Here is a 27,503-nt window from a genome sequence, read left to right as displayed (position 1 = left end):
GAGCATCTTGTCCCCTATCACCTTCCTCTTGGGGTTGAGTCCCATTGGGTCCCATACGGTTTCCATAGGTTTTCCATAGGGTTTCCATCGACTTTCCATTGGAGATTCCCAATCTTCAGACCCCATTTGTTCCCCCCCCCCATTTCCAGGCCCCCCCCCAGTTTACTCCTTGAGGAAGAAGTGCATCTTGTCCCCTATCACCTTCCTCTCGGGGTTGAGCCGCTTTAGGATCTGTGCCAAAGCGTTGACCGTCTGCTCCGAGCTCAGCGCCGTGCGCCGCGCCGGGAATTTCTTCAGCAGATCCTTGGTGGTCATCGGCTTCCGGGCCAGGTAGCGCCGCACCGCGTCCTCCGTCAGCTGCACCTCCCTAGGGGGGGGAAATTATGGGATGTGGGGTCATTTATGGGGTCGTATAGGGGGTCAGATATGGGGTTGTATAGGGGGTCAGATATGGGGTTCGGTTGGGGGGGGTAGGGGGTGTAATTACAGAGTGTGACCACTGGGTGGCGCTGCTGGGTATCTATGGGGGGTTATATGGGGTTAGATGGGGTTAGATGAGGATGGATATGGGGTTAGATATGGGGTTAGATATGGGGTTAGATGGGGATGGATATGGGGTTAGATATGGGGTTAGATATGGGGTTAGATGGGGTTAGATATGGGGTTAGATGGGGATGGATATGGGGTTAGATATGGGGTTGGATATGGGGTTAGATATGGGGTTAGATGGGGATGGATATGGGGTTAGATATGGGGTTGGATATGGGGTTACATGGGGATGGATATGGGGTTGGATATGGGGTTGGATGGGGTTGGATATGGGGTTAGATATGGGGTTGGATATGGGGTTAGATATGGGGTTGGATATGGGGTTAGATATGGGGTTACATGGGGTTACATGGGGATGGATATGGGGTTGGATATGGGGTTGGATATGGGGATGGATATGGGGTTAGATGGGGTTATATGGGATAAGATATAGGGTAAGATATGGGGTAAGACATGGGGTTAGATTTGGGGTTAGATATGGGATTCTATGGGGGGTTATGGGGTGCAATTACACTATGCGACCACGGGGTGGCGCTGTGGGGTCTCTACGGGAGGTTCTATGGGGTCGTTTGGGGTCATATGGGGTCACGTGGGGTTCTATGGGGTTATATATGGGATTCTATGGGGTTACCTATGGGGTTATATATAGGGTTATATATGGGATTCTATGGGATTACCTATGGGGTTATATGTGGGGTCATACATGGGGTTCTATGGGGGTCATATGGGGTGCAATTACACCGTGCGACCACGGGGTGGCGCTGTGGGGTCTCTACAGGAGATTCTACGGGGTTCTATGGGGTCGTATGGGGTCATATGGGGTCACGTGGGGTTCTATGGGGTTATATATGGGATTCTATGGGGTTATCTATGGGGTTACCTATGGGGTTACCTATAGGGTTATATACGGGGTTATATATGGGGTTATATATGGGGTTCTATGGGGGGTTATGGGGTGTAATTACGCCATGCGACCACGGGGTGGCGCTGTGGGGTCTCTACGGGAGGTTCTATGGGGTCGTATGGGGTCATATGGGGTCACGTGGGGTTCTATGGGGTTATATATGGGATTCTATGGGGTTACCTATGGGGTTATATATGGGGTTATATATGGGGTTATATATGGGGTTCTATGGGGGGTTATGGAGTGCAATTACGCCGTGCGACCACGGGGTGGCGCTGTGGGGTCTCTATGGGAGGTTCTATGGGGTCGTATGGGGTCACATGGGGTTCTATGGGGTTATCTATGGGATTCTATGGGGGTTATGGGGTGCAATTACACCGTGCGACCACGGGGTGGCGCTGTGGGGTCTCTATAGGAGATTCTATGGGGTTCTATGGGGTTGTGTGCGTTACGGATCTGGGGGGGGGGGGTGGTAGTTTTTTTTTTGGGGGGGGGTCGCTGGGGTGGGGTTCGATCCGGGGGGGTCCCGGGGGGGGGTCGCTCACCCACTGCTGGGGGTGCATTTCCCCGACGGCGGCTGCGGGGTGCATTTCCCCGACGCTGGGGGGGGGTCGGACTTGGGGCGCTTGGCGGGGGGCGGCTCTGTGCCCCCCCCTCCCCCGGGCGGGCGGCGACCTGAAGGGGGGGGGGGGCAAATGGGGGGGGGGGGGGGCAAATAGTGAGCGTTGTTGCCCCAGGGGGTGGGAATTTGCCCCGCTTGGGGGGAGGGGGGGGGGGGTCACCTCCGGTTCTGCCCCCCCCCCCGTGACCCCCCCCCCCAAGTGATGGCAGCCCCAGTCGCTGCCCCCCCCCACCATCAACTGCCCCAGTTGCCCCCCCGGGGAGCTGGGAATTGCCCCCCCCCCCATCATTAATTGCCCCAAGAACTGCCCCCGGGCCCCCAAACTGCCCCAGGAATTGCACCAGGGCCCCCCCCAGACCCCCAAAAACTGCCCCACGGAGCCAGGATTTGCCCCAGCCCCCCCCAAAATGCCCCCAGGCTCCCCCAGGTCCCCCAATAACTGCCCCACGGAGCCAGGAATTGCCCCAAGACCCCCCAAAACTGCCCCAGGACCCCCCAATAACTGCCCCACGGAGCCAAGATTTGCCCCAGACTCCCCCCAAACTGCCCCAACACCCCCCCAATAACTGCCCCAGGGCCCCCAAGAACTGCCCCCAGGGCCCCCTGAGACCCCCAAGAACTGCCCCAAGACCCCCCCAAACTGCCCCAAGACCCCCAATAGCTGCCCCATGGAGCCAAGATTTGCCCCAGGCTCCCCCCAAACTGCCCCAGGACCCCCCAAGACCCCCAAGAACTGCCCCACAGAACCAGGATTTGCCCCAGGCCCCCCCAAACTTCCCCAGGCCCCCCAAAGACCCTTAATAACTGCCCCAGGGCCCCCAATAACTGCCCCAAGACCCCCAATAACTGCCCCAGGGCCCCCAATAACTGCCCCCAGACCCCCAATAACTGCCCCAAGAACCCCAATAACTGCCCCAGGACCCCCAATAACTGCCCCACGGAGCCAGGATTTGCCCCAGGACCCCTCAAGTCCCCCAATAACTGCCCCCAGACCCCCAATAACTGCCCCACTGAGCCAAGAATTGCCCCAGGCCCCCCGAAGACCCCCAATAACTGCCCCAGGGCCCCCAATAACTGCCCCAGGCCCCCCCAATACCCCGAGTAATTGCCCCCAGACCCCCAATAACTACCCCAGGCCCCCCCAAGACCCCCAATAACTGCCCCAAGACCCCCAATAACTGCCCCAGGGCCCCCAATAACTGCCCCCAGACCCCCAATAACTGCCCCAAGACCCCCAATAACTGCCCCAGGGCCCCCAATAACTGCCCCACAGAGCCAGGATTTGCCCCAGGACCCCTCAAGTCCCCCAATAACTGCCCCAGGCCCCCCCCAAGACCCCCAATAACTGCCCCAACACCCCCAATAACTGCCCCCGGACCCCCAATAACTGCCCCAGGGCCCCCAATAACTGCCCCAGGCCCCCCCCAGACCCCCAATAACTGCCCCCAGACCCCCAATAACTGCCCCCCAGAAGCAGGATTTGCCCCCCCCCCCCCCCACCTTGCTCCAGTTTGGACGCAGCAGCCCTCAGGGTGCTGGAGGTGCTGCCCGACTCCACCGTGGGGGTCCCAGGTCGGCTGCCCCCCCTCGAGCTCCCAGCCGAGCCCCTCCGCTCCCTTTTCGGGGGGGTTTTCTTCTTCTATGGGGGATGGGGGGGGTTGAGGTCTGTGCCCCCCCCCCCCTGAAGACCCCCTCCCCAAAACGGAGCCCCACTGACCGCCATGAAGAGGGCAGACGACGTCTCGCTGTCGATGTCGCTTTCCTCCGACGTCTGCGATTCGTCGCTGCTGTCTGAAATGGGGGGGGGGCATCGCTCCAAGCCCCCCCCAAACTGCCCCCACGCCCCCCCACGGCCCCCATAACTGCCCCAACGCCCCCATAACTGCCCCCAGAACCCCATAACTGCCCCAACGCCCCCATAACTGCCCCAACACCCCCATAACGGCCCCCAGGTCCCCAATAACTGCCCCAAGACCCCAATAACTGCCCCAACGCCCCCATAACTGCCCCCAGGCGCCCAATAACTGCCCCCAGGTCCCCGATAACTGCCCCAAGACCCCCATAACTGCCCCAACGCCCCCAATAACTGCCCCAACGCCCCCATAACTGCCCCCAGGTCCCCAATAACTGCTCCAAAACCCCCAATAACTGCCCCACAGAGCCAGGATTTGCCCCCAGGCTCCCTCAAACTGCCCCCAGGCCCCCCCAAGACCCCCATAACTGCCCCAACACCCCTATAACTGCCCCATGGAGCCAGGATTTGCCCCCAGGCCCCCCGAAGACCCCCATAACTGCCCCTATGCCCCCAATAACTGCTCCAAGAACCCCAATAACTGCCCCATGGAGCCAGGATTTGCCCCAACGCCCCCCCAAACTGCCCCCACGCCCCCCCACGGCCCCCATAACTGCCCCAACACCCCCATAACTGCCCCAACACCCACAATAACTGCCCCCAGAACCCCAATAACTGCCCCAAGACCCCCATAACTGCCCCCACGCCCTCCCACGCCCCCCATAACTGCCCCAACACCCCCATAACTGCCCCAAGACCCCCATAACTGCCCCATGGAGACAGGATTTGCCCCCAGGCCCCCCCAAGACCCGCATAACTGCCCCTATGCCCCCAATAACTGCCCCAAGACCCCCAATAACTGCCCCACAGAGCCAGGATTTGCCCCCAGGCTGCCCCAAACAGCCCCCAGCCCCCCTTAAGGGCTCTGCAGACCCCAATTCTGTCATTTTTCACCCCAAAAATACCCTCCCTCCCCTCCCCCCCCCCCCAAACCTTTCTTCTTCTTCTTCTCCTGGGGGGTCGGCGCTTTCTTCTCCTCCTCCTCCTCCTCCTTCTCCTCTCCTGCTTTCTCCTCCTCGCTCTCCTCGCTGCTCTCACTGGCTTCATCGATTCCTTTATTTGGGGGGGGGGGGGCAGAGATTTGAGACCCCCCCAAACTCCAAAACCCCCCCAGCCCCCAAAATCCCCCCTAATTAAAGACCCCCCCCCCAAATCCCCTCCTCACTGCTCTCGCTGGCTTCATCCATTCCTTTATTTGGGGAGGGGGGCAGAGATTTGAGACCCCCCCCAAATTCCAAAACCTCCCCAGCCCCCAAAATCCCCCCTAATTAAAGACCCCCCCCCAAATCTCTCCCTCGCTGCTCTCACTTCGATTCCTTTCTTTGGGGGAGGGGGGGGGAGCAGAGATTTAAGACCCCCCCCCAGCCCCCCATAATCCCACCCCTATAATCCTCCCCATCCCATAACCCCCCCTTAATCCCCCCCCCATAACCTCATCCCTATAACTCCCCCCCCTATAATTCCATCCCTGTAACTCCCCCCATAATCCCACCCCCATAATCCCACTCCTATAATCCCCCCCATAATCCCATCCCCATAACTCCCCTCCCATAATCCCCCCCCCATAATCCCATCCCCATAACTGCCCCCCCATAATCCCATCCCCATAACTGCCCCCCCATAATCCCATCCCTATAACTACCCCCCATAATCCCGCCCCCCATAATCCCACTCCTATAATCCCCCCCATAATCCCATCCCCATAACTCCCCCCCCATAATCCCACCCCCATAATTCCATCCCTATAATCCCCCCCCATAATCCCGCCCCATAATCCCTTTAACTCCCCCCCATAATCCCACCCCCATAATCCCACCCCATAATCCCATCCCTGTAACTCCCCCCCCATAATCCCACCCCTATAACTCCCCCCCCAAAATCCCCCCCATAATCCCATCCCCATAACTCCCCCCCCCATAATCCCATCCCTATAACTGCCCCCATAACCCCCCCCATAATCCCACCCCCATAATTCCACTCCTATAATCCCCCCCCATAATCTCACCCCATAATCCCATCCCTATAACTCCCCCCCCATAATTCCATCCCTATAATTCCCCCCATAATTCCCCCCATAATCCCCCCCATAATCCCATCCCTATAACTGCCCCCCATAATCCCACCCCCATAATCCCACCCCATAATCCCATCCTTATAACTACCCCCCCATAATCCCACCCTTATAACTCCCCCCCATAATCCCTCTAACTCCCCCCATAACCCCCCCCCCCATAATCCCCCCCCATAATCCCCCCCCCACCTTTGGGTCCCTCCTCTTCCTTGGTCACTTTGTTCTTCCCCACCTCCTCCTCCTGAGAGCTGCTGTAATGGGGGGGGGGGGGGGATTATGGGGGGGTTTATAGGGGTGGGATTATGGGGGGGGATTATAGGGGTGGGATTATGGGGGGGGGATTATAGGGGTGGGATTATGGGGGCAGGATTATAGGGGGGGATTATGGGGGGGGATTATAGGGGGGGATTATGGGGGGGGATTATGGGGGGGGATTATGGGGGGCAGGATTATAGGGGTGGGATTATGGGGGGGATTATAGGGGGGGATTATGGAGTGGGATTATGGGGGCAGGATTATAGGGGTAGGATTATGGGGGGGGGATTATAGGGGGCAGGATTATAGGGGTGGGATTACGGGGGGCAGGATTATAGGGGTGGGTTTATGGGGGGTTTATAGGGGTGGGATTATGGGGGGTTTATAGGGGTGGGATTATGGGGGCAGGATTATAGGGGTGGGATTCTGGGGGTGGGAGGATTCTGGGGGTGGGATTATGGGGGGGATTCTGGGGGTGAGATTATAGGGGTGGGATTATGAGGGTGGGATTATAGGTGGGGATTATGGGGGTGGGATTCTGGGGGTGGTTATGGATTCCGGGGGTGAGATTCTGGGGGTGGGATTATGGGGTGGGATTATGGGTGGGGATTCTGGGGGTGGGATTATGGGTGGGGATTACGGGGGTGGGATTATGGGTGGGATTATGGGGTGGGATTATGGGGTGGGATTATAGGTGGAGATTCTGGGGGTGGGATTATGGGGGGGATTCTGGGGGTGAGATTATAGGGGTGGTATTATGAGGTGGGATTATGGGGGTGGGATTATAGGTGGGGATTATGGCGGTGGGATTATCGGGGGGATTATGGGGTGGGATTACGGGGGTAGGATTATAGGTGGAGATTCTGGGGGTGGGATTCTGGGGGTGAGATTATAGGGGTGGGATTATGGGTGGGATTATAGGTGGGATTATGGGGGGGATTATAGGTGGGATTATGGGGGGGATTATAGGTGGGATTAAGGGGGTGGGATTATGGGGTGGGATTATAGATGGGGATTATGGGTGGGATTATGGGTGGGATTATGGGGTGGGATTATGGGTGGGATTATGGGTGGGATTATGGGTGGGATTTTGGGCTGTGATTCCGCTGGGATTCTGGGGCTGCGATGACCCCGCTGCCGTTCAGGGGGGGTGGGGTGGGATTTGTGGGGCTGCCGATGGGGGGGGGGGGGCTGAACCCCGCGGCCCCCCCAGGTCCCCCCCCCGGCGACCTGGAGCCGTCGGACATGTAGTCGACCTCCTGGCCCTCGAAGTCGCCGTCGTCGCTGTCCTCGAACGCCTCGTCGGCGTCGGAGCCCTTCTTCTTCCTCTTCCTCTTCCTCTTCTGCCCCGGGGGGGGCTTGGAGCGCGAGCGGGGCGGCTTCTCGCCTGCGGGGCCGGACAGCCACCATGGGGCCATATAAACACCACCACAGGGCCATATAACCACCATAGGGCCATATAACCACCACCATAGGGCCATATAACCACCACCATGGGGCCATATAAACACCATAGGGCCATATAACCACCACCATGGGGCCATATAAACACCATAGGGCCATATAACCACCATGGGGCCATATAACCACCATAGGGCCATATAACCACCACCATGGGGCCATATAACCACCATGGGGCCATATAACCACCAGGGGGCCATATAAACACCATAGGGCCATATAACCACTGTGGGGTCACCATAGGGCCATATATCCACCATGGGGTCTCTATGGGGCCATATGTCCACCATGGGGTCACCATAGGGCCATATATGCACTGTGGGGTCTCTATGGGGCCATATAACCACCATGGGGCCATATAACAGCCACCATGGGGTCTCTATGGGGCCATGCTATGGGGCCATGCTATGGGGCAGCTATATAGAGCAGCTGAGGGGCAGCGCTATAGGGCAGCGCTATGGGGCAGCGCTATGGGGGCAGCTATAGGGCCATGTTATGGGGCAGCTATGGGGCAGCTATATGGGGGCAGCTATGGAGCATTGCTATGGGGCAGCGCTATGGTGCAGCGCTATGGGGCAGCACTATGGGGCAGCGCTATGGGGCAGCTGTGGGGCAGTGCTATGGGGCAGCTATAGGGCCATGTTATGGGGCAGCTATGGGGCAGCTATATGGGGGCAGCTATAGGGCCATGTTATGGGGCAGCTATGGGGCAGCTATATGGGGGCAGCTATGGAGCATTGCTATGGGGCAGCGCTATGGTGCAGCGCTATGGGGCAGCACTATGGGGCAGCGCTATGGGGCAGCTGTGGGGCAGTGCTATGGGGCAGCTATAGGGCCATGTTATGGGGCAGCTATGGGGCAGCTATATGGGGGCAGCTATAGGGCCATGTTATGGGGCAGCTATGGGGCAGCTATATGGGGGCAGCTATAGGGCCATGTTATGGGGCAGCTATGGGGCAACTATATGGGGGCAGCTATGGAGCATTGCTATGGTGCAGCGCTATGGGGCAGCGCTATGGGGCAGCGCTATGGGGCAGCTGTGGGGCTGACCGTCGGGGTCGCTGCCGTCGCTGCCGTCGGAGCTGAGCTCCAGGTCGTCCTCCAGGTCGTGGATGCGCAGCTCGCCGCCCTTGCGGGCCTTCTTCTCCTTCTCCTCCTCCTCCTCGTCGCCGTGGTCCCGCAGCCGCCGCTGCTGCATGATGCTGAAGTGGTTCAGCACTTTGTTCCTCCTGTGGGGCGCAGCGGGTCAGCGCTCAGCACACAGCCCCACATCTGCCCCACAGCCCCTCCATCTGCCCCACAGCCGCCCCATCCTGCCCCACAGCCCTACATCTGCCCCACATCCCCACATCTGCCCCACAGCCCCACCTCCTGCCCCACAGCCCCTCCCATCCCCCATCCTGCCCCACAGCCCCCACATCTGCCCCATATCCCTCCATCCTGCCCCACAGCCCCACATCTGCCACACATCCCCCCCATCCTGCCCCACATCTCCCCCATCCTGCCCCCCATCCTGTCCCCCATTCTGCCCCACATCCCCTCCATCTGCCCCCCAGCCCCTCCATCCTGCCCCACATCCCGCTCATCCTGCCCCACAGCCCCACATCCTGCCCCACATTCCCCCATCTGCCCCACATCCCTCCATCCTGCCCCACATCCCCCCCATCCTGCCCCCCAACCTGCCCCCCATCCTGCCCCACATCCCTCCATCCTGCCCCAAAGCCCCCCCATCTGCCCCACATTCCCCCATCCTGCCCCCCAACCTGCCCCACAGCCCCTCCTGTCCCCCATCCTGCCCCACAGCCCCCCATCCTGCCCCCCATCCTCCCCATCCTGCCCCACAGCCCCACATCTCCCCCATCCTGCCCCTCTCCTGCCCCCCATTCTGCCCCACATCCCCTCCATCTGCCCCACATCCCCCCCATCCTGCCCCACATCTCCCCCATCCTGCCCCCCATCCTGCCCCACATCCCCCCCATCTGCCCCACATCCCCCCCCACAGCCCCCCATCCCTCCCGCCCCACATCCCCCCAAAATCCCCCCCCATCCTGCCTCCCACACTGTCCCCCCCACTGCCCCAACCCCCCCACCCCCCCCACCCCCCCTTTCCCCCCAGCCCCCCCACCCCCACCCCCCTTGCCCCCCTCCCCCTCCCACCCCCCTCCCCCTCCTTTTCCCCCCACTGCCCCAAACCCCCCCACCCCCACCCCCACCCTGCTCCCCACCCCCCCCTCTTTCCCCCCACCCCCCCTTTCCCCTCCACTCCCCTTTCCCCCCAAGCCCCCCACCCCCATTCCCTCCCCCCCCATCCTGCCCCCCAGATCCCTCCCACCCCCCCCACCCCACCCCCACCCCCCCCTTTCCCCCCAACCCCTCCCACCGCCCCCACCCCCCACCCCCCCCTTCCCCCCACCTCTCCCACTCCTCCTCCCCCCCACCCCCCCGCACCCCCCCTTTCCCCCCCACTCCCCTTTTCCCCCCCACCCCCCCCTCCCCCCCTTTCCCCCCACCTCTCCCACTCCTCCTCCCCCCCCCTCCCCCCACCCCCCCTTTCCCCCCACCTCTCCCACTCCTCCTCCCCCCCCTCCCCCCACCCCCCCTTTCACCCCACCCACCCCCCCCCACCCCCACCCCAACCCCCCCCCCCTTCCCCCCACCTCTCCCACTCCTCCTCCGCCTCCTCCGCGGTCAGGGTTCGGTGCTTGGCGACGGGGGTGAAGTTGTACCAGTGCTGCACAGGAAAGGCCTCGAAGGCGCCGTCGTGGCTCTGGCAGAAGACGTAGAACGAGGCGTTTTCCGTCACGCCGCCCTTCTTCACCCCTTTGTACCTGGGGGGGGAAAGGGGGGGGATTTGGGGTCGCCGTGGGCTCCCATCCTCCCGCCCCGACCCCACAGCTCGGCTGCTGGGAGCCCAGCACAAGGCCGCCCCAAAGCCATCCTGTGCCAAAGCCACCCCAAAGCCACCCCATCCCAAATCCACCCCATCTCAAATCCATCCCAAATCCACCCCAAATCCACCCCATCCCAAATCCACCCCACCCCAAAGCCACCCCATCCCAAATCCATCCCAAATCCATCCCATCCCAAATCCATCCCATCCCAAATCCATCCTATCCACCCCATATCCACCCCATCCCAAATCCATCCCAAATCCACCCCATCCCAAAGCCACCCCATCTCAAATCCATCCCAAATCCACCCCAAATCCACCCCATCCCAAATCCACCCCACCCCAAAGCCACCCCATCCCAAAGCCACCCCATCCCAAATCCATCCCAAATCCACCCCATCCCAAATCCATCCCAAGTCCATCCCATCCCAAATCCATCCCAACCATCCCAAATCCATCCTATCCATCCCATATCCACCCCATCCCAAATCCATCCCAAATCCATCCCATCCATCCCAAATCCACCCCATCCCAATCCAAAGCCACCCCATCCCAAATCCATCCAATCCCAAACCCATCCCATCCCAAATCCATCCCATCCCATCCCAACACAAAACCAATCTGTCCCAAATCCATCCCATCCCAAATCCATCCCAAATCCATCCCATCCCACCCCACCCCAAACCCACTCCAATCCCAATCCCAACAGCCCCCAATCCCATCACCCCCCTCAATCCCCCCCTACTTCCTGCCGGTTTTCCCGCCGACCCCCAATCCCAATCCCACTTCCCCCCTTCCCCCCCTACTTCCTGCCGTTTTTCCCGCCGACCCCCCCTACTTCCTGCCGGTCTTCCCGCCCGACCCCCCCACTTTCTGCCGGTCTTCCCGCCGACCCCCCCCTACTTCCTGCCAGTTTTCCCGCCGACCCCCCCTACTTCCTGCCGGTTTTCCCGCCGACCCCCCCTACTTCCTGCCGTTTTTCCCGCCGACCCCCCCCACTTTCTGCTGGTTTTCCCGCCGACCCCCCCTACTTCCTGCTGGTTTTCCCGCTGACCCTCCCTACTTCCTGCCGGTTTTCCCGCCGACCCCCCTACTTCCTGCCGGTCTTCCCGCCCGACCCCCCCACTTTCTGCCGGTCTTCCCGCCGACCCCCCCCTACTTCCTGCCAGTTTTCCCGCCGACCCCCCCTACTTCCTGCCGGTTTTCCCGCCGACCCCCCCTACTTCCTGCCGGTTTTCCCGCCGACCCCCCTACTTCCTGCCGGTCTTCCCGCCGACCCCCCCTACTTCCTGCCGGTTTTCCCGCCGACCCCCCCTACTTCCTGCCGTTTTTCCCGCCGACCCCCCCCACTTTCTGCTGGTTTTCCCGCCGACCCCCCCTACTTCCTGCTGGTTTTCCCGCTGACCCTCCCTACTTCCTGCCAGTTTTCCCACTGACCCCCCCCTACTTCCTGCCAGTTTTCCCGCTGATTCCCCCTACTTCCTGCCGGTTTTCCCGTGACCCCCCCCACTTCCTGCCGGTTTTCCCGCCAACCCCCCCTACTTCCTGCCGGTTTTCCCGCTGACTCCCCTCACTTCCTGCCGGTTTTCCTGTTGACTCCCAATCCCACTTCCCCCCTTCCCCCCCCACTTCCTGCCGGTCTTCCCGCCGACCCCCCCCACTTCCTGCCGTTTTTCCCGCCGACGCCCCCTACTTCCTGCCGGTTTTCCCGCTGACTCCCCTCACTTCCTGCCGGTTTTCCTGTTGACTCCCAATCCCACTTCCCCCCTTCCCCCCCCACTTCCTGCCGGTCTTCCCGCCGACCCCCCCCACTTCCTGCCGTTTTTCCCACCGACCCCCCCTACTTCCTGCCGTTTTTCCCGCCGACCCCCCCTACTTCCTGCCGTTTTTCCCACCGACGCCCCCTACTTCCTGCCGGTCTTCCCGTTGACGCGCAGCATCCAGGGCTGCTCGTCGGGGCGGAAGTGGCGCAGCACGATGCCGAACTTCTTGCGCCGCGCCTCGTCGCGCAGCCGCCGGTGGAACTCGCTGCCGGCGCCGCTCTCGGGCAGCTCCTCCTCCTGGTAGATCTTCCTGTTGCTCAGGTCGCGCTCCATGCGGGCCTGCGGGAACGCGGGACGTCAGGACCGGACGGACGCACGGACTGGACAGACGCACGGACCGGACGGACACACGGACCGGACGGACGCACGGACCGGACAGACACACGGACACACAGACACACGGACTGGACAGACGCACGGACCCACAGATGCACGGACTGGACAGACGCACGGACCCACAGACGCACGGACCGGACAGACGCACGGACCGGACAGACACACGGACCGGACAGATGCACGGACCGGACAGATGCACGGACCCACAGACGCACGGACCCACAGACGCACGGACCGGACAGACACACGGACCCACAGATGCACGGACCCACGGACACACAGACCAGACAGACACATGGGCTAGACAGACACACAGACCCACAGACACATGGACCAGACAGACGCACGGACCCACAGACGCACGGACCGGACAGACGCACGGACCACAGACACACGGGCCGTAAGGACCGGACAGACACACTGACTGGACAGACGCACGGACCGGACAGACGCACGGACCGGACAGACGCACGGACTGGACAGACGCACAGACGGACACACAGACCCACAGACACACAGACCCACAGACACACAGACCGGACAGACGCACGGACTGGACAGACGCACGGACCCACAGACGGACACACAGACCCACAGACACACGGACCGGACAGACGCACGGACCGGACAGACGCACGGACCGGACAGACACACGGACCCACAGACGCACGGACTGGACAGACGCACGGACCCACAGACACACGGACCGGACAGACGCACGGACCAGACAGACACACGGACCCACAGACGCACAGACCGGACAGACGCACAGACCAGGCAGACGCACGGACCAGACAGACACACGGACCAGACAGACACACGGACCCACAGACGCACAGACCGGACAGACGCACAGACCGGACAGACACACGGACCCACAGACGCACAGACCGGACAGACGCACGGACCCACAGACACACGGACCGTAAGGACCGGACAGACACACGGACCGGACAGACGCACGGACCCACGGACACACAGACCGGACAGACACATGGGCTGGACAGACACACAGACCCACAGACACATAGACCCACAGACACACGGACCGGACAGACGCACAGACCGGACAGACGCACGGACCAGACAGACGCACAGACCGGACAGACGCACGGACCCACAGCCACACACGGCCCCATAGCGACCCATGGACCCACAGCCCCATAGAGAACCACGGCCCCATAACAACCCACGGCCCTACAGAGACCCGCGGCCCCATAGAGATTCTTGGCCCCATAGCGACCCACGGCCCCATAGCGACCCACGGCCCCACAGAGACTCACGGCCCCATAGAGACCCACGGCCCCATAGAGAGCCGCAGCCCCATAGAGACCCATGGCCCTATAGAGACCCACGGCCCTATAGCCCCATAGAGCCCCATGAACCCACAGCCCCACAGACCCACAGCCCTATGGCCCTCCAACCCTATGACCCTATAACCCCATAGACCCACAGCCCTATGGCCCCATAGAGCCCCACAGACCCACAGCCCTATGGCCCTACAACCCTATGACCCTATAACCCCATAGAACCACAGCCCTATTGCCCCATAGAACCCCATGAACCCACAGCCCCACAACCCCACAGCCCTATGGCCCTATAGAGCCCCACAGACCCACAGCCCTATGGCCCTACAACCCTATGGCCCCATAGACCCACAGCCCTATTGCCCCATAGAGCCCCATAGAACCCCATGGACCCACAGCCCTGGTGCCCCATAGCACCCAAACCCACAGCCCCCAAATCCCCCCCATCACCACCTCCATCCCGGATGACCCCGTGACCTTGCGACCCTGTGACCTTGTGACCCCGTGACCCCGCGCCCCCACCTGGTGCCAGGAGGCGAAGTTGACCCGGTCGGCGGCGTTGAAGGCCATGATGTTGTACCGCTTGGTGCTGCTCCTGGGGGGGGGACAACAATTATTTTAATTAGCAATTAACAGCCCCCCCACAGCCCCCCCTATAGCCACACAGCCCCCCCACAGCCCCCCCTATAGCCACACAGCCCCCCCATAGCCCCCCCTATAGCCACACAGCCCCCACATAGCCCCCCCTATAGCCACACAGCCCCACAGCCCCCCCACGACCCCCCTATACCCCAACAACCCCACTGACCCCCTCACAGCCCCCTCCCACCCCCCCAGTCCCCCATAACCAGAGACCCCCCCCACAGCCCCCCTATAACCCCACAGACCCCCCCACAAACCTCCCTATAGCATCACAGCCCCACAGACCCCCCCACAAACCTCCCTATAGCATCACAGCCCCACAGACCCCCCCATAGCCCCCCCATAGACCCCCCCAGCCCCACAGACCCCCCTTTAGCCACACAGCCCCCCCACGACCCTCCTATACCCCCCCCAACCCCACAGACCCCCCCAGCCCCACAGACCCTCCCCACAGCCCCCCCCATAGCCACGCAGCCACACAGCCCCCCCATAGCCCCACAGACCCCCCCCACAACCCCCCTATAACCCCCCAACCCCACAGATCCCCCCCCCACCCCACAGACCCCCCATAGCCCCCCAGCCCCCCCCCAGCCCCCCCTATAACCCCCCAACCCCACAGACCCCCCCATAGCCCCACAGACCCCCCCACAACCCCCCTATAACCCCCCAACCCCACAGACCCCCCCATAGCCCCACAGACCCCCCCACAGACCCCCCTATAACCCCCCAACCCCCCAGATCCCCCCCCACCCCACAGACCCCCCATAGCCCCCCAGCTCCCCTATAACCCCCCAACCCCACAGATCCCCCCACAGCCCCACAGACCCCCCCCACAGCCTCCCTATAGCCCCCCAACCCCACAGATCCCCCCCCACCCCACAGACCCCCCATAGCCCCCCAGCCCCCCCTATAACCCCCCAACCCCACAGATCCCCCCCATAGCCCCACAGACCCCCCCACAACCCCCCTATAACCCCCCAACCCCCCAGATCCCCCCCCACCCCACAGGCCCCCCATAGCCCCCCAGCTCCCCTATAACCCCCCAACCCCACAGATCCCCCCCAACCCCACAGACCCCCCCCACAGCCCCCCTATAACCCCCCAACCCCACAGATCCCCCCCCCACCCCACAGACCCCCCATAGCCCCCCAGCTCCCCTATAACCCCCCAACCCCACAGATCCCCCCCAACCCCACAGACCCCCCCACAGCCCCACTATAACCCCCCACATCCCACAGACCCCCCCCCACAGCCCCCCTATAACCCCCCAACCCTACAGATCCCCCCCCCCAGCCCCACAGCCCCCCTCGCAACCCCCTCCCTAAGGCCCCAAAGCCCCCTCCCATGACCCCATAGACCCCCCCCCCGTCCCCCCCCCGCAGCCCCCAGACTCACTTGGGGACGCGCACCACGTATTCGGTCACCACCTGACTGCTGGAGCCCTATGGGGAGCAGCGGGGGGGATTTGGGGACCCCCGAGACCCCCCCAGCCCAGGGGGGGGAGGGGAGGAGGAGGGGGGGGGGGGTCCTGAAGGCGCCATCGGGGATGTGGGGTGCAGGGGGGGGCGGGGGGGGGGATTTGGGGGGGTCACTCACCAGCGAAGCCATCCCTGGAGCAGACATGGGGGGGGTCTCAGAGGGGTCCTGGAGGGGGGCAGAGGGGGGTTGTGGGACCCCAGACCCCCCCCCGCAGCCCCCATGTTCACCCCCCACCCCAAACCCCCCCCCCCCCCCCCCCCCACATTGCGCTGTAGCACCCATAGCCCCCTCCCCCCCCCCCCAAAGACCCTCAGGACCCCCAGAGGACTCCTGATGTACCTCCAGCCCCCCCAAGAGACCCCAGAGACCCCCCCAACCCCCCCCAGAGCACCCAAAGGTCCCTCAGCACCTCCTATAGGACCCCACAGAACCCTATAGGGTCCCACAGCCCCCACAGAGCCCTGTAGGGTCCTGCAACCCCCCCAGACCCCACAGAACCCTATAGGGTCCCACAGCTCCCCCTGGACCCCACAAACCCCTGTAGAACCATCACAGATTCCTAATAGGGCCCCACTGCACCCCCCAGGTCTCCTATAGGGCCCTATGGGTCTCCCATAGGACCCCACAGATCCCAGAAAACCCCCCCAGACCCCCTATAGGGCCCCAGAACCCCCCAGACCCCCTATAGGGCCCCAGAACCCCCCAGGCTGCCTATAGGGCCCCATAGCCTCCCAGACTCATTATAGGGCCCCACAGGAATCCCATAAGACTGTTCAGGCCCCCTATAGGGCCTCAGAACCCCCCCAGACCCCCTATAGGGCCTCAGAACCCCCCCAGACCCGCCTATAGGGCCTCAGAACCCTTCCCCTCAGCCCCTATAGGGCCCCATGGGTGTCCCATAAGACCCCCCAGATCCCCTATAGGGCCCCAGAACCCCCCCAGGCCCCCTATGGGGCCCCATAGCCTCCCAGACTCCTTATAGGGCCCCACAGGAATCCCGTAAGACTGTTCAGCCCCCCTATAGGGCCCCACAGGTGTCCCATAGGACCTCACAGACCCCCCAAAGGGCCCCAGAACCCCCCCCCCCAGATCCCCCATAGGGCCCCAGAACCCCCCAGACCCCTTATAGGGTTACACAAGTATCCCATAAGACGCCACAGACCCCCTATAGGGCCCTGTAACGCCCCAGGCCCTCTATAGGGCCCCCCAGGAATCCCATAAGACCCCCCAGATCCCCCATAGCCCCCCCAGATCCCCCTATAGGGCCCCATAACCCCCCCAGGCTTCCCTATAGGGCCCCAGAACCCCCTAGACCCCTTATAGGGCCCCACAAGTATCCCATAAGACCCCCCAGATCCCCTATAGGGCCCTATAGCCCCCCATAGGACCCCACAGCCCCCCTATAGGGCCCCCCAGGAATCCCATAAGACCCCACAGATCCTCCATAGGGCCCCATAACCCCCCCCGACCCCTTATAGGGCCCCACAAGTATCCCATAAGACCCCCCAGATCCCCTATAGGGCCTCGCAGGCCACCCACCGCCCCCCAATAGGGCCCTATAGCCCCCCCCCAGGCCCCACACCGCCTCATAGGGCCCCACACCCCCCCCAGGCTCCTCATAGAGCCCCCGGGCCCCTCCGTAGGATCCCACCGCCCCCCCGGAGCCCCCATAGAGCCCCCATGGAGCCCCCCGAGGCCGCACCGCGCATGCGCTACCGTCGCCGCCGCCGCCGCTCTGCGTACCCGTTGCTACCGTACTGCGCAGGACCGGAAGTGCCGTCCGCCGGAAGCGTTATCCACCGGAAGTGCTGTTCGGCGGAAGTGTCACCCACCGGAAGAGCCATTCGCCGGAAGCGTTATCCACCGGAAGTGCTGTTCGACGGAAGTGCCGGCCACAGGAAGTGCCGCCCACCGGAAGCTGCTCTCGGCCCGCCTTCTCGCACGGGTCGCCATGGCAACGGCGGCGGCCGGGCCCAGTCAGCGCCTCCCGCCCCAAACGCGGCCTTTTGGGCCCCAAACCGCCCCGATTTGCCCCAAACAACAAAGCCGCCGCCTCGCCCCAAATCCGGGATTCAACCTCGAGGAAACCCGAAGCACCGAAACGCCTCAAGTCCATCCGCAGTCGCGTCCCCAGCCCCGCCATCCAACCCCAAACCCCGGGCTGCACACAGACCCCATAATTCCGACCCCAAATCCCCAGTGCTGACCTCAAATCCCCCATTTCCATCTCGAAATCCCCCAATTCTGAGCCCAACCCCCCCATTTCTATCCTAAAATCCCACTTCTGTCCCCAAATCCCCCATTTCTGTCCCCAAATCCCCATTTCTATCCTAAAATCCCATTTCTGACCCCAAAGTCCCCATTTCTAACCCCAAATTCTCCATTCCTGTCCCCAAATCCCCCATTTTCTTCCCCCAAATCCCCATTTCTGACCCCAAATTCCCCATTTCTGCCCTGAAATCCCCCATTTCTGTCCCTAAATCCCCATTTCTATCCTAAATCCCCCCTTTCTATCCAAAAATCCCATTCCTGTTCCCAAATCCCCATTTCTGACCCCAAACCCCCCATTTCTGTCCCTAAATCCCCATTTCTATCCTAAAATCTTCCATTACTATCCAAAAATCCCATTCCTGACCCCAAATCCCCCATTTCTGCCCTAAAACCCCCCATTTCTGCCCTAAAATCCCCCATTTCTGCCCTAAAATCCCCCATTCCTGTCCCCAAATCCCCATTTCCACCCCAAAATCCCATTCCTGACCCCAAATCCCCCATTTCTATCCAAAAAAATCCCATTCCTGTCCCCAAATCCCCCATTTCTATCCAAATAAATCCCATTTTTGCCCCCAAATCCCCCATTCCTGTCCCCAAGTCCCCTATTTCTGCCCCCAAATCCCCCATTTCTGCCCTAAAATCCCCCATTTCTGCCCCCAAATCCCCCATTTCTGACCCCAAATCCCCCAATTCTATCAAAAAAATCCCATTTCTGACCCCAAATCCCCCATTCCTGCCCCCAAATCCCCCAATTCTATCAAAAAATCCCATTCCTGACCCCAAATCCCCCATTTCTATCCAGACAATCCCATTCCTGCCCCCAAATCCCCCATTTCTGCCCCCAAATCCCCCAATTCTATCAAAAAAATCCCATTCCTGCCCCCAAATCCCCCATTCCTGCCCCCAAATCCCCCAATTCTATCAAAAAAATCCCATTCCTGACCCCAAATCCCCCATTCCTGTCCCCAAGTCCCCTATTTCTGCCCCCAAATCCCCCATTTCTGCCCTAAAATCCCCCATTTCTGACCCCAAATCCCCCATTTCTGACCCCAAATCCCCCATTTCTGCCCTAAAATCCCCCATTTCTGACCCCAAATCCCCCATTTCTGACCCCAAATCCCCCAATTCTATCAAAAAAATCCCATTTCTGACCCCAAATCCCCCATTCCTGCCCCCAAATCCCCCAATTCTATCAAAAAATCCCATTCCTGACCCCAAATCCCCCATTTCTATCCAGACAATCCCATTCCTGCCCCCAAATCCCCCATTTCTGCCCCCAAATCCCCCAATTCTATCAAAAAAATCCCATTCCTGCCCCCAAATCCCCCATTCCTGCCCCCAAATCCCCCAATTCTATCAAAAAAATCCCATTCCTGACCCCAAATCCCCCATTCCTGCCCCCAAATCCCCCATTTCTGCCCCCAAATCCCCCATTTCTATCAAAAAAATCCCATTCCTGCCCCCAAATCCCCCATTCCTGCCCCCAAATCCCCCATTTCTGCCCCCAAATCCCCCAATTCTATCAAAAAAATCCCATTCCTGCCCCCAAATCCCCCATTCCTGATCCCAAATCCCCCAATTCTATCAAAAAAATCCCATTCCTGCCCCCAAATCCCCCATTTCTGCCCCCAAATCCCTCAATTCTATCAAAAAAGTCCCATTCCTGACCCCAAATCCCCCATTCCTGCCCCCAAATCCCCCATTTCTGCCCTAAAATTCCCCATTCCTGACCCCAAATCCCCCATTCCTGTCCCCAAATCCCCCAATTCTATCAAAAAAATCCCATTTCTGCCCTAAAATCCCCCATTCCTGCCCCCAAATCCCCCAATTCTATCAAAAAAGTCCCATTCCTGACCCCAAATCCCCCATTCCTGACCCCAAATCCCCCATTCCTGACCCCAAATCCCCCATTTCTATCCAAAAACTCCCATTTCTGACCCCAAATCCGCCAATTCTATCAAAAAAATCCCATTCCTGCCCCCAAATCCCCCATTCCTGATCCCAAATCCCCCAATTCTATCAAAAAAATCCCATTCCTGCCCCCAAATCCCCCATTTCCACCCCAAACCCCCATTCCTATCCCCCAACCCCCCCTCCTCCCATCCCCCCCTCCCCATTATCATCATTATTACATCCCCCCTCCCCCCCCCAGCTCCCCCCCCCTCCTCATTACGACTATTAATTATCATAATTTGGGGGGGGTGTGGGGTGTGTGTGTGGGGGGGGGGTCGTTTCGGTTTTGTTCTCATTTATTTGTGAAGTTAAAAACAAGCGGTAAAAAGTAAAAACTGAGCGTACAATTTTTTGTCATCGTCGGTCGGCGGCGCTTCTGTCGCTGTTTCCTCCGGAACGGGGGGGGGGGGGGGGGCACAAATTTTGGGGGGGGGGGGGGGGCAGAGGGTGGGGGGGGGATCCCCCTGTGATGGGGTTTGGGGTGGGGGGGGGGTTCATCCCGGGGTTTAAAAGGGGGGGGGGTCGCCCCGAGGAATGTTGGGCTTCTACCTACGCGACGATCCCATGGATTTGGGGGGGCGATTTTTTTTGGGGGGGGGGGTTTGGTGGTTTTCCGGGGGGGGGGCGGCGGCCGGGGGGAGGGTTATGAGGGGGGGGGGGTTGTTTTGTTTTTTTAGGGGTGGGGGGGTTGAGACCCCTAAAAAGGGGGGGGTTAAAGGGTGGGGGGGGGGTGGGGGGGGCGCTGCTGGTCCCGGCCGCGGCCGCTTCGCCAAAAAACAAAACTGGGGGGGGGGCACAGATGGGGGGGTTCACATTCGGTTCACTGAGCCTGCAGGGAGAGGAGAGGTGGGTGGGGGGGGGGGCAATGGGACCCCTGACCCCCCCCCCTCCTCCAAACCTGGGGTGAGGGGGATTGCGACGCGGGGGGGGGGGGTTGGGGGGGGGGGGCGTTGGGAGCAACCCCCCCCCCCCCCCTCCACCTCACTTCATTGGGTCCCTATGGAGTACGGTGTACGGGGGGGGGGCTGCACCCCAAGAGGTGTAAATCCCCCCTTCTGACCCCAAATCCCCCATTTCTACCCTAAAATCCCCCATTCCTGACCCCAAACCCCCCCCATTCCTGACCCCAAATCACCCCCTCTTCTGACCCCAAATCCCCCCCTCTTCTGACCCCAAATCCCACCCCCATTCCTGACCCCAAATCTCCCCATTCCTGATCCCAAATCCCCCATTCCTGACCCCAAACCCCCCCACTTCCAACCCCAAATCCCCCACTCCTGACCCCAAATCCCATTCCCGACCCCAAATCCCATTCCTGACCCCAAATGCCCCCGCTTCCAACCCCAAATCCCATTCCTGACCCCAAATCCCCCCCCATTCCTGATCCCAAATCCCATTCCTGACCCCAAATCCCCCCCCTTCCAACCCCAAATCCCATTCCTGACCCCAAATCCCCCCCCATTCCTGATCCCAAATCCCATTCCTGACCTTAAACCCCCCCCATGCCCGACCCCAAATCCCTCCCTCTTCTGACCCCAAATCCCCCCCCATTCCTGATCCCAAATCCCCCCTTCCAACCCCAAATCCCATTCCTGACCCCAAATCCCATTCCTGACCCCAAATCCCCCCCGTTCCAACCCCAAATCCCATTCCTGACCAAACCCCCCCTCATTCCTGACCCCAAATCCCATTCCTGACCCCAACCCCCCCCTTCCAACCCCAAATCCCATTCCTGACCCAACCCCCCCTCATTCCTGACCCCAAATCCCCCATTCCTGACCCCAAATCCCATTCCTGACCCCAAATCCCCCCCCTTCCGACCCGAAATCCCCCATTCCTGACCCCAACCCCCACCCCTTCCAACCCCAAATCCCATTCCTGACCCCAAATCCCATTTCTGACCCCAACCCCCCCCTTCCAACCCCAAATCCCATTCCTGACCCCAAATCCCCCCTGTTCCAACCCCAAATCCCATTCCTGACCAAACCCCCCCTCATTCCTGACCCCAAATCCCATTCCTGACCCCAACCCCCCCCTTCCAACCCCAAATCCCATTCCTGACCCCCCCCCTCCAACCCCAAACCCCCCCTTCCAACCCCAAATCCCATTCCTGACCCCAACCTCCCCCCTTCCAACCCCAAATCCCATTCCTGACCCAACCCCCCCATCATTCCTGACCCCAAATCCCCCCCTTCCTGACCCCAAATCCCATTCCTGACCCCAAATCCCCCCCTTCCAACCCCAAATCCCATTCCTGACCCCAAATCCCCCCCTTCCAACCCCAAATCCCATTCCTGACCCCAAATCCCCCCCTTCCAACCCCAAATCCCATTCCTGACCCCAAATCCCCCCCCTTCTGACCCCAAATCTCCCATTCCTGACCCCAACCCCCCCCTGTTCCAACCCCAAATCCCATTCCTGACCCAACCCCCCCTCATTCCTGACCCCAAATCCCCCATTCCTGACCCCAAATCCCCCCCTTCCAACCCCAAATCCCCCATTCCTGACCCCAAATCCCCCCCTTCCAACCCCAAACCCCATTCTTGACCCCAAATCCCATTCCTGACCAACCCCCCCCTCATTCCTGACCCCAAATCCCATTCCTGACCCCAAATCCCATTCCTGACCCCAAATCCCCCCCTTCCAACCCCAAACCCCATTCCTGACCCTAAATCCCGTTTCTGACTCCAAATCTCCCATTTCTGACCCCAAATCCCACTCCTGACCCCAAATCCCATTTCTGACCCTAAGTCTCCCATTCCTGACCCCAAATCCCCCCCTTCCAACCCCAAATCCCACTCCTGACCCCAAATCCCATTCCTGACCCCCCCACTCCCCCCAAAAGCCTCCACACGCCGCTAACATTTCCGGGGGGGGGGGGGGAGCAGGCGGGAGCAGAACGCTTACCTATAGGATTTCTTTTTTTTATCACTGTTGTTGGGGGGGGGGAGTCTATAGGATTTTTTTTTAGGTGGGGGGGGGTCTCACCTGCTGTCCCTGCTGCGTGGGGGGGGGCGCGGGCCCCGCAGCCCCCGGGGTCTGTCCATAATAGGCCGCCTGCTGCCGGTAATACTCAGCCCACGCCGCGCTGTAGTCGGGTTGGGGGCCGGGGGGGGCACCAGGACCACCCCCCGTCGCCACCTGGGCGGCTGTAAATCGTGGGGGGGGGGGGGGTTTAGCAGTTGGGGGGGGGGCACGAAGAAATGCCCCCCCCCCCCAGATTGATCACAGCTCACCTTGTTTCTTGTAATATTCCTCCCAGGCTTTCGTGTAGTCCTGCTGGGGGGGGGCTCCGGGCTGCTGGGGCTGCTGGCCTGAATTTGGGGAGGGGGGGGGGGGGGGCACAGGGTGTCAGGAGCCCCCCCCCACCTTGGAATTGTTTTTTTTTGGGGGGGGGGGGGGGCTTTGCTGAGGGTGGGGGGGGGGTTGGAGTTGCATAGCAGCACAGAGCTCCCCCCAGGAGGACTGTGGCTATTTAACCCCCCCCCCCCCCCAGTAGGACTGTGGTTATTTACCCCCCCCAGGAGGACTGTGGTTATTTACCCTCCCCCCCCCCCAAGGAGGACTGAGGTTATTTACCCCCCCCCCCCCCCCCCCCAGGAGGACTGAGGTTATTTACCCCCCCCCTCAAGGAGGACCGTGGTTATTTACCCCCCCCCCCCCCCCCCGGAGGACTGGGGTTATTTACCCACCCCCCCCCCCCCAGGAGGACTGTGGTTATTTATCCCCCCCCCCAGGAGGACTGTGATTATTTACCCTCCCCCCCCCCCAAGGAGGACTGAGGTTATTTACCCCCCCCCCCTCCAAGGAGGACTGTGGTTATTTACCCCCCCCAGGAGGACTGTGGTTATTTACCCCCCCCAGGAGGACTGTGGTTATTTACCCCCCCCCCAGGAGGACTGTGGCTGTTTAACCCCCCCCCCAGGAGGACTGTGGTTATTTACCCCCCCCCCCCCCCAAGGAGGACTGTGGTTATTTACCCCCCCCCCCCCCCCAAGGAGGACTGTGATTATTTACCCCCCACCCCCCAATTTACCCCCCCCAGGAGGACCACGGTTATTTACCCCCCCCCCCCCAAGGAGGACTGTGATTATTTACCCCCCCCCCCCCCATTTACCCCCCCCAGGAGAACTGTGGTTATTTACCCCCCCCCTCCCAGGGTATTTTTAAGGGGATTGGATTTGCTTTTTGGGGGGGGGCTCCCCCTATTTTTTTGGGGGGGCTCAGCACCCATCCTTCAATCTCACTGCTCCCAGGGGAGTATTTGAGGGGGGGGTCCTCCCATTTTTTTGGGGGGGGCTCCCCCTATTTTCTTGGGGGGGGCCTCAGCACCCATCCTTCCATCTCATCGCCCCCAGAGGAGTATTTGAGGGGGGGGCTCTCCCCATTTTTGGGGGGGGGGCTCAGCATCCACCCTTCCATCTCATCGCCCCCAGAGGTGTATTTGGGGGCGGCTCTCCCCATTTTTTGGGGGTGGGGGGGGGTTTTTTACTCACCTATTTTTTTATAGTACTCCTCCCACGCCTTGGTGTAGTCGGACTGACCCGTGGGGGGGGGCTGGGGGGGCTCCCCCTGCACGGGGGGGGCCGTGGGGGCGGGGGGCTGCCCTGGCACGGGGCCGGGGGGCTGCTGGTAGTAGTGCGAGTAATAGGCGGCCCACGCTGCGTTGGGGTCGGCGGCTGCTGCTGCTTTGCCTGGGGGGGGGGGAAGAAAAATGGGGGGGGGGGGGATGAGAAAATTGGGGAGGGGGAGAGTGGGGGGGGTCAGCTTGAAGGTGGAGGGGTGGAGGAAGGAGAGGGGATTTTTGTAAAGGTGGGGGGGGAGGGGAAAATTGGGGGCTGAGGGAAGGGGGGGGGGTGACCTTAAAGGTGGGGGGGGGGAAGGAAGGTGGGGGGGTCCCGTAAAGGTGGGGGGGCCTCATAAAGGTGGGGGGGGGAAGGAAGGTGGGGGGGGGTCCCATAAAGGTGGGGGGGCCTCATAAAGGTGGAGGGGGGAAGGAAGGTGGGGGACCTCATAAAGGTGGGGGGGTCCTGGAAAGGTGAGGGGGGGGAAGGAATGTGGGGGGGGGTCCCATAAAGGTGATGGGGGGAAGGAAGGTGGGGGGGCCTCATAAAGATGGGGGGGGTTCTGGAAAGGTGGGGGGGGGGAGGAAGGTGGGGGGGGTCCCAGAAAGGTGGGGAGGAGGAAGGTGGGGGTTCCGGTAAAAGTGGGGGGGGGGGGGGGGGAGGAAGGTGGGGGGTCCCGTAAAGGTGGGGGGGGTCCCATAAAGGTGGGGGGGGGAAAGAAGGTGGGGGGGGAAGGAAGGTAGGGGGGGAAGGAAGGTAGGGGGGAGAGGGAAGAAAGGTGGGGGGGGGGGTCCCATAAAGGTGGGGGGGAAGGAAGGTGGGGGGGGCCTCATAAAGATGGGGGGGGTTCTGGAAAGGTGGGGGGAAGGAAGTGGGGGGGGTCCCATAAAGGCGATGGGGGGAAGGAAGGTGGGGGTGACTTTAAAGGTGGGGAGGGGCCAGTAAAGGTGGGGGGGGAAGGAAGGGGGGGGCCTCATAAAGGTGGGGGGGTCCCATAAAGGTGGGGGGGAAGAAGGTGGGGCTTCCTGTAAAGGTGGGAGGGGGGGGAAGGAAGGTGGGGGGGGTCCCATAAAGGTGGGGGGAAGGAAGGTGGGGGGGCCTCATAAAGGTGGGGGGGCCTCATAAAGGCGGGGGGGGTCCCGTAAAGGTGGGGGGGGGGAAGGAAGGTGGGGGGGTCCCCTAAAGGTGCAGGCGATCCCTAAAGGTGGGGGGGGACCCTTTAAAGACTGGGGGGGTCCCATAAATGTGTGGAGGTTCCATAAAGATGGGAGGGGGTCCCCTAAAGGTGGGGGGGGTCTGTAAAGGTGGGGAGAGTCCCTTTAAAGGTGTACGGGGGTCCCTTTAAAGACTGGGGGGGTCCCATAAATGTGTGTGGGGGTCCCGTAAAGGTGGGGAGGGTCCTGTAAAGGTGGGGGGGGAAGGAAAGAAGGTGGGGAGGAGAGGGAAGAAAGGTGGGGGGGGTCCCATAAAGGTGGGGGGGGAAAGGAAGGTGGGGGGGCCTCATAAAGGTGGGGGGGGTCCTGGAAAGGTGTGGGGGGAAGGAAGGTGGGGGGGGTCCCATAAAGGCAGGGGGGGGTCCCGTAAAGGCGGGGGGGGGGAAGGAAGGTGGGGGGGGGAAGGAAGGTGGGGGGGTCCCATAAAGGTGGAGGCGATCCCTAAAGGTGGGGGGGTCCCTTTAAAGGTGTACGGGGGTCCCTTTAAAGACTGGGAAGAGTCCTGTAAAGGTGGGGGGGGGGTCTGTAAAGGTAGGGGGGGTCCTGGAAATGGGGGGGGGGGGTCCATAAAGGTGGGGGGGGGTCCCCTAAATACTCACTTGGGTCGTGTGGGGCCGGCGGCTGCCACTGTGGGTACGTATTGCCCCATCCCTGGGGGGGGTACTGGTGTGGGGGGGGACCTCCGGGGCTGCAGAAATGAACGTGGGGGGGGGGAGAGGGGGGGCGGTGAGGAAGATGAGAAGCACAACCCCCTCCCACCCCCCTCCATCCCATAATACTCACTGCGGTGGGGCTCCTGGGGGGCCCTGATTGAAGGGTCCGGGGTTAAAAGGTCCCATAGGACCTGCAGGACCTGGTGGCCCCCCCGGCCCCGGCCCCGGCCCTACGGGGCACAGCGGGCCCTGCAAAGCAACCAGAAATTGAGGGGGGGGGCGTTAAGGGGCGAGGGGGGGGGGGGGGGGCATCGTTGTCGTCACCCCCCCCCCCCATTTCTTTGTGCCCCCCCCCATTTTTTTGCCCCCTCCCCCCCCCCACCTCGATCTCCTCCTCTATCAGCTGCTTGCTGTGCTCCATCAGCTGCAAGGAGCCCCCCCCTTTGACCCCCCCCCCCCATTTCTTTGTACCCCCAGCCCCCTCTGTGCCCCCCCATTTCTTTGCCCCCCCCTTTTCTTTGCCCCCCCCTTTTCTTTGCCCCCCCCCCATTTTTTTGCCCCCCCCACCTCGATCTCCGCCTCCATCAGCTGCTTCCCGTGCTCTCTCTGCTACACAGAGCCCCCTCCCCTTTGACCCCCCCCATTTCTTTGTACCC

At 61.6% G+C, this 27,503-nt stretch overlaps 2 protein-coding genes across 5 annotated transcripts in view; both read right to left on the bottom strand.

The window, feature by feature from the left end:
* Positions 1 to 133: 133 nt before the first annotated feature.
* GTF2F1 (general transcription factor IIF subunit 1) lies at positions 134 to 18,014 on the bottom strand. Of its 4 annotated transcripts, none has more exons than XM_090128621.1 (14): positions 17,935 to 18,014; positions 16,309 to 16,356; positions 16,108 to 16,154; positions 14,593 to 14,665; positions 12,513 to 12,706; positions 10,372 to 10,542; positions 8,765 to 8,943; positions 7,484 to 7,640; positions 6,188 to 6,249; positions 4,861 to 4,980; positions 3,793 to 3,866; positions 3,576 to 3,714; positions 1,999 to 2,128; positions 134 to 367 (listed from the first exon to the last, which is right to left on the bottom strand). In XM_090128621.1, exons 2-14 carry the CDS (start codon positions 16,333 to 16,335, stop codon positions 163 to 165), a joined length of 1,578 nt encoding a protein of 525 aa, XP_089984747.1. In that variant the 5' UTR covers positions 16,336 to 16,356; positions 17,935 to 18,014; the 3' UTR covers positions 134 to 162. The 4 variants fall into 4 exon arrangements, with proteins under 4 accessions (XP_089984747.1, XP_089984748.1, XP_089984745.1 ...); XM_090128622.1 differs by having other exon boundaries at positions 6,188 to 6,246; positions 17,908 to 18,004; XM_090128619.1 differs by having other exon boundaries at positions 17,908 to 18,003.
* A 3,131-nt stretch (positions 18,015 to 21,145) lies between these two features.
* KHSRP (KH-type splicing regulatory protein) overlaps positions 21,146 to 27,503 on the bottom strand; it is a 28,340-nt gene continuing 21,982 nt past the window's right edge. Inside the window, exons 15-20 of the mRNA XM_090128614.1 lie at positions 26,978 to 27,096; positions 26,794 to 26,882; positions 24,912 to 25,109; positions 23,652 to 23,729; positions 23,404 to 23,564; positions 21,146 to 21,244 (exon numbers count right to left, since the gene is read on the bottom strand). Of these exons, the coding sequence (XP_089984740.1) occupies positions 21,236 to 21,244; positions 23,404 to 23,564; positions 23,652 to 23,729; positions 24,912 to 25,109; positions 26,794 to 26,882; positions 26,978 to 27,096 (654 nt within the window). The 3' untranslated portion in view covers positions 21,146 to 21,235. The remainder of the gene's footprint in view (positions 21,245 to 23,403; positions 23,565 to 23,651; positions 23,730 to 24,911; positions 25,110 to 26,793; positions 26,883 to 26,977; positions 27,097 to 27,503) is intronic.

Source organism: Phasianus colchicus, chromosome 34 (genome assembly GCF_987193195.1).
Source record: "Phasianus colchicus chromosome 34, bPhaCol1.hap1.1, whole genome shotgun sequence".
Lineage (NCBI taxonomy): Eukaryota > Metazoa > Chordata > Aves > Galliformes > Phasianidae > Phasianus > Phasianus colchicus.
This window is presented reverse-complemented; position numbering and strand designations above follow the sequence as displayed.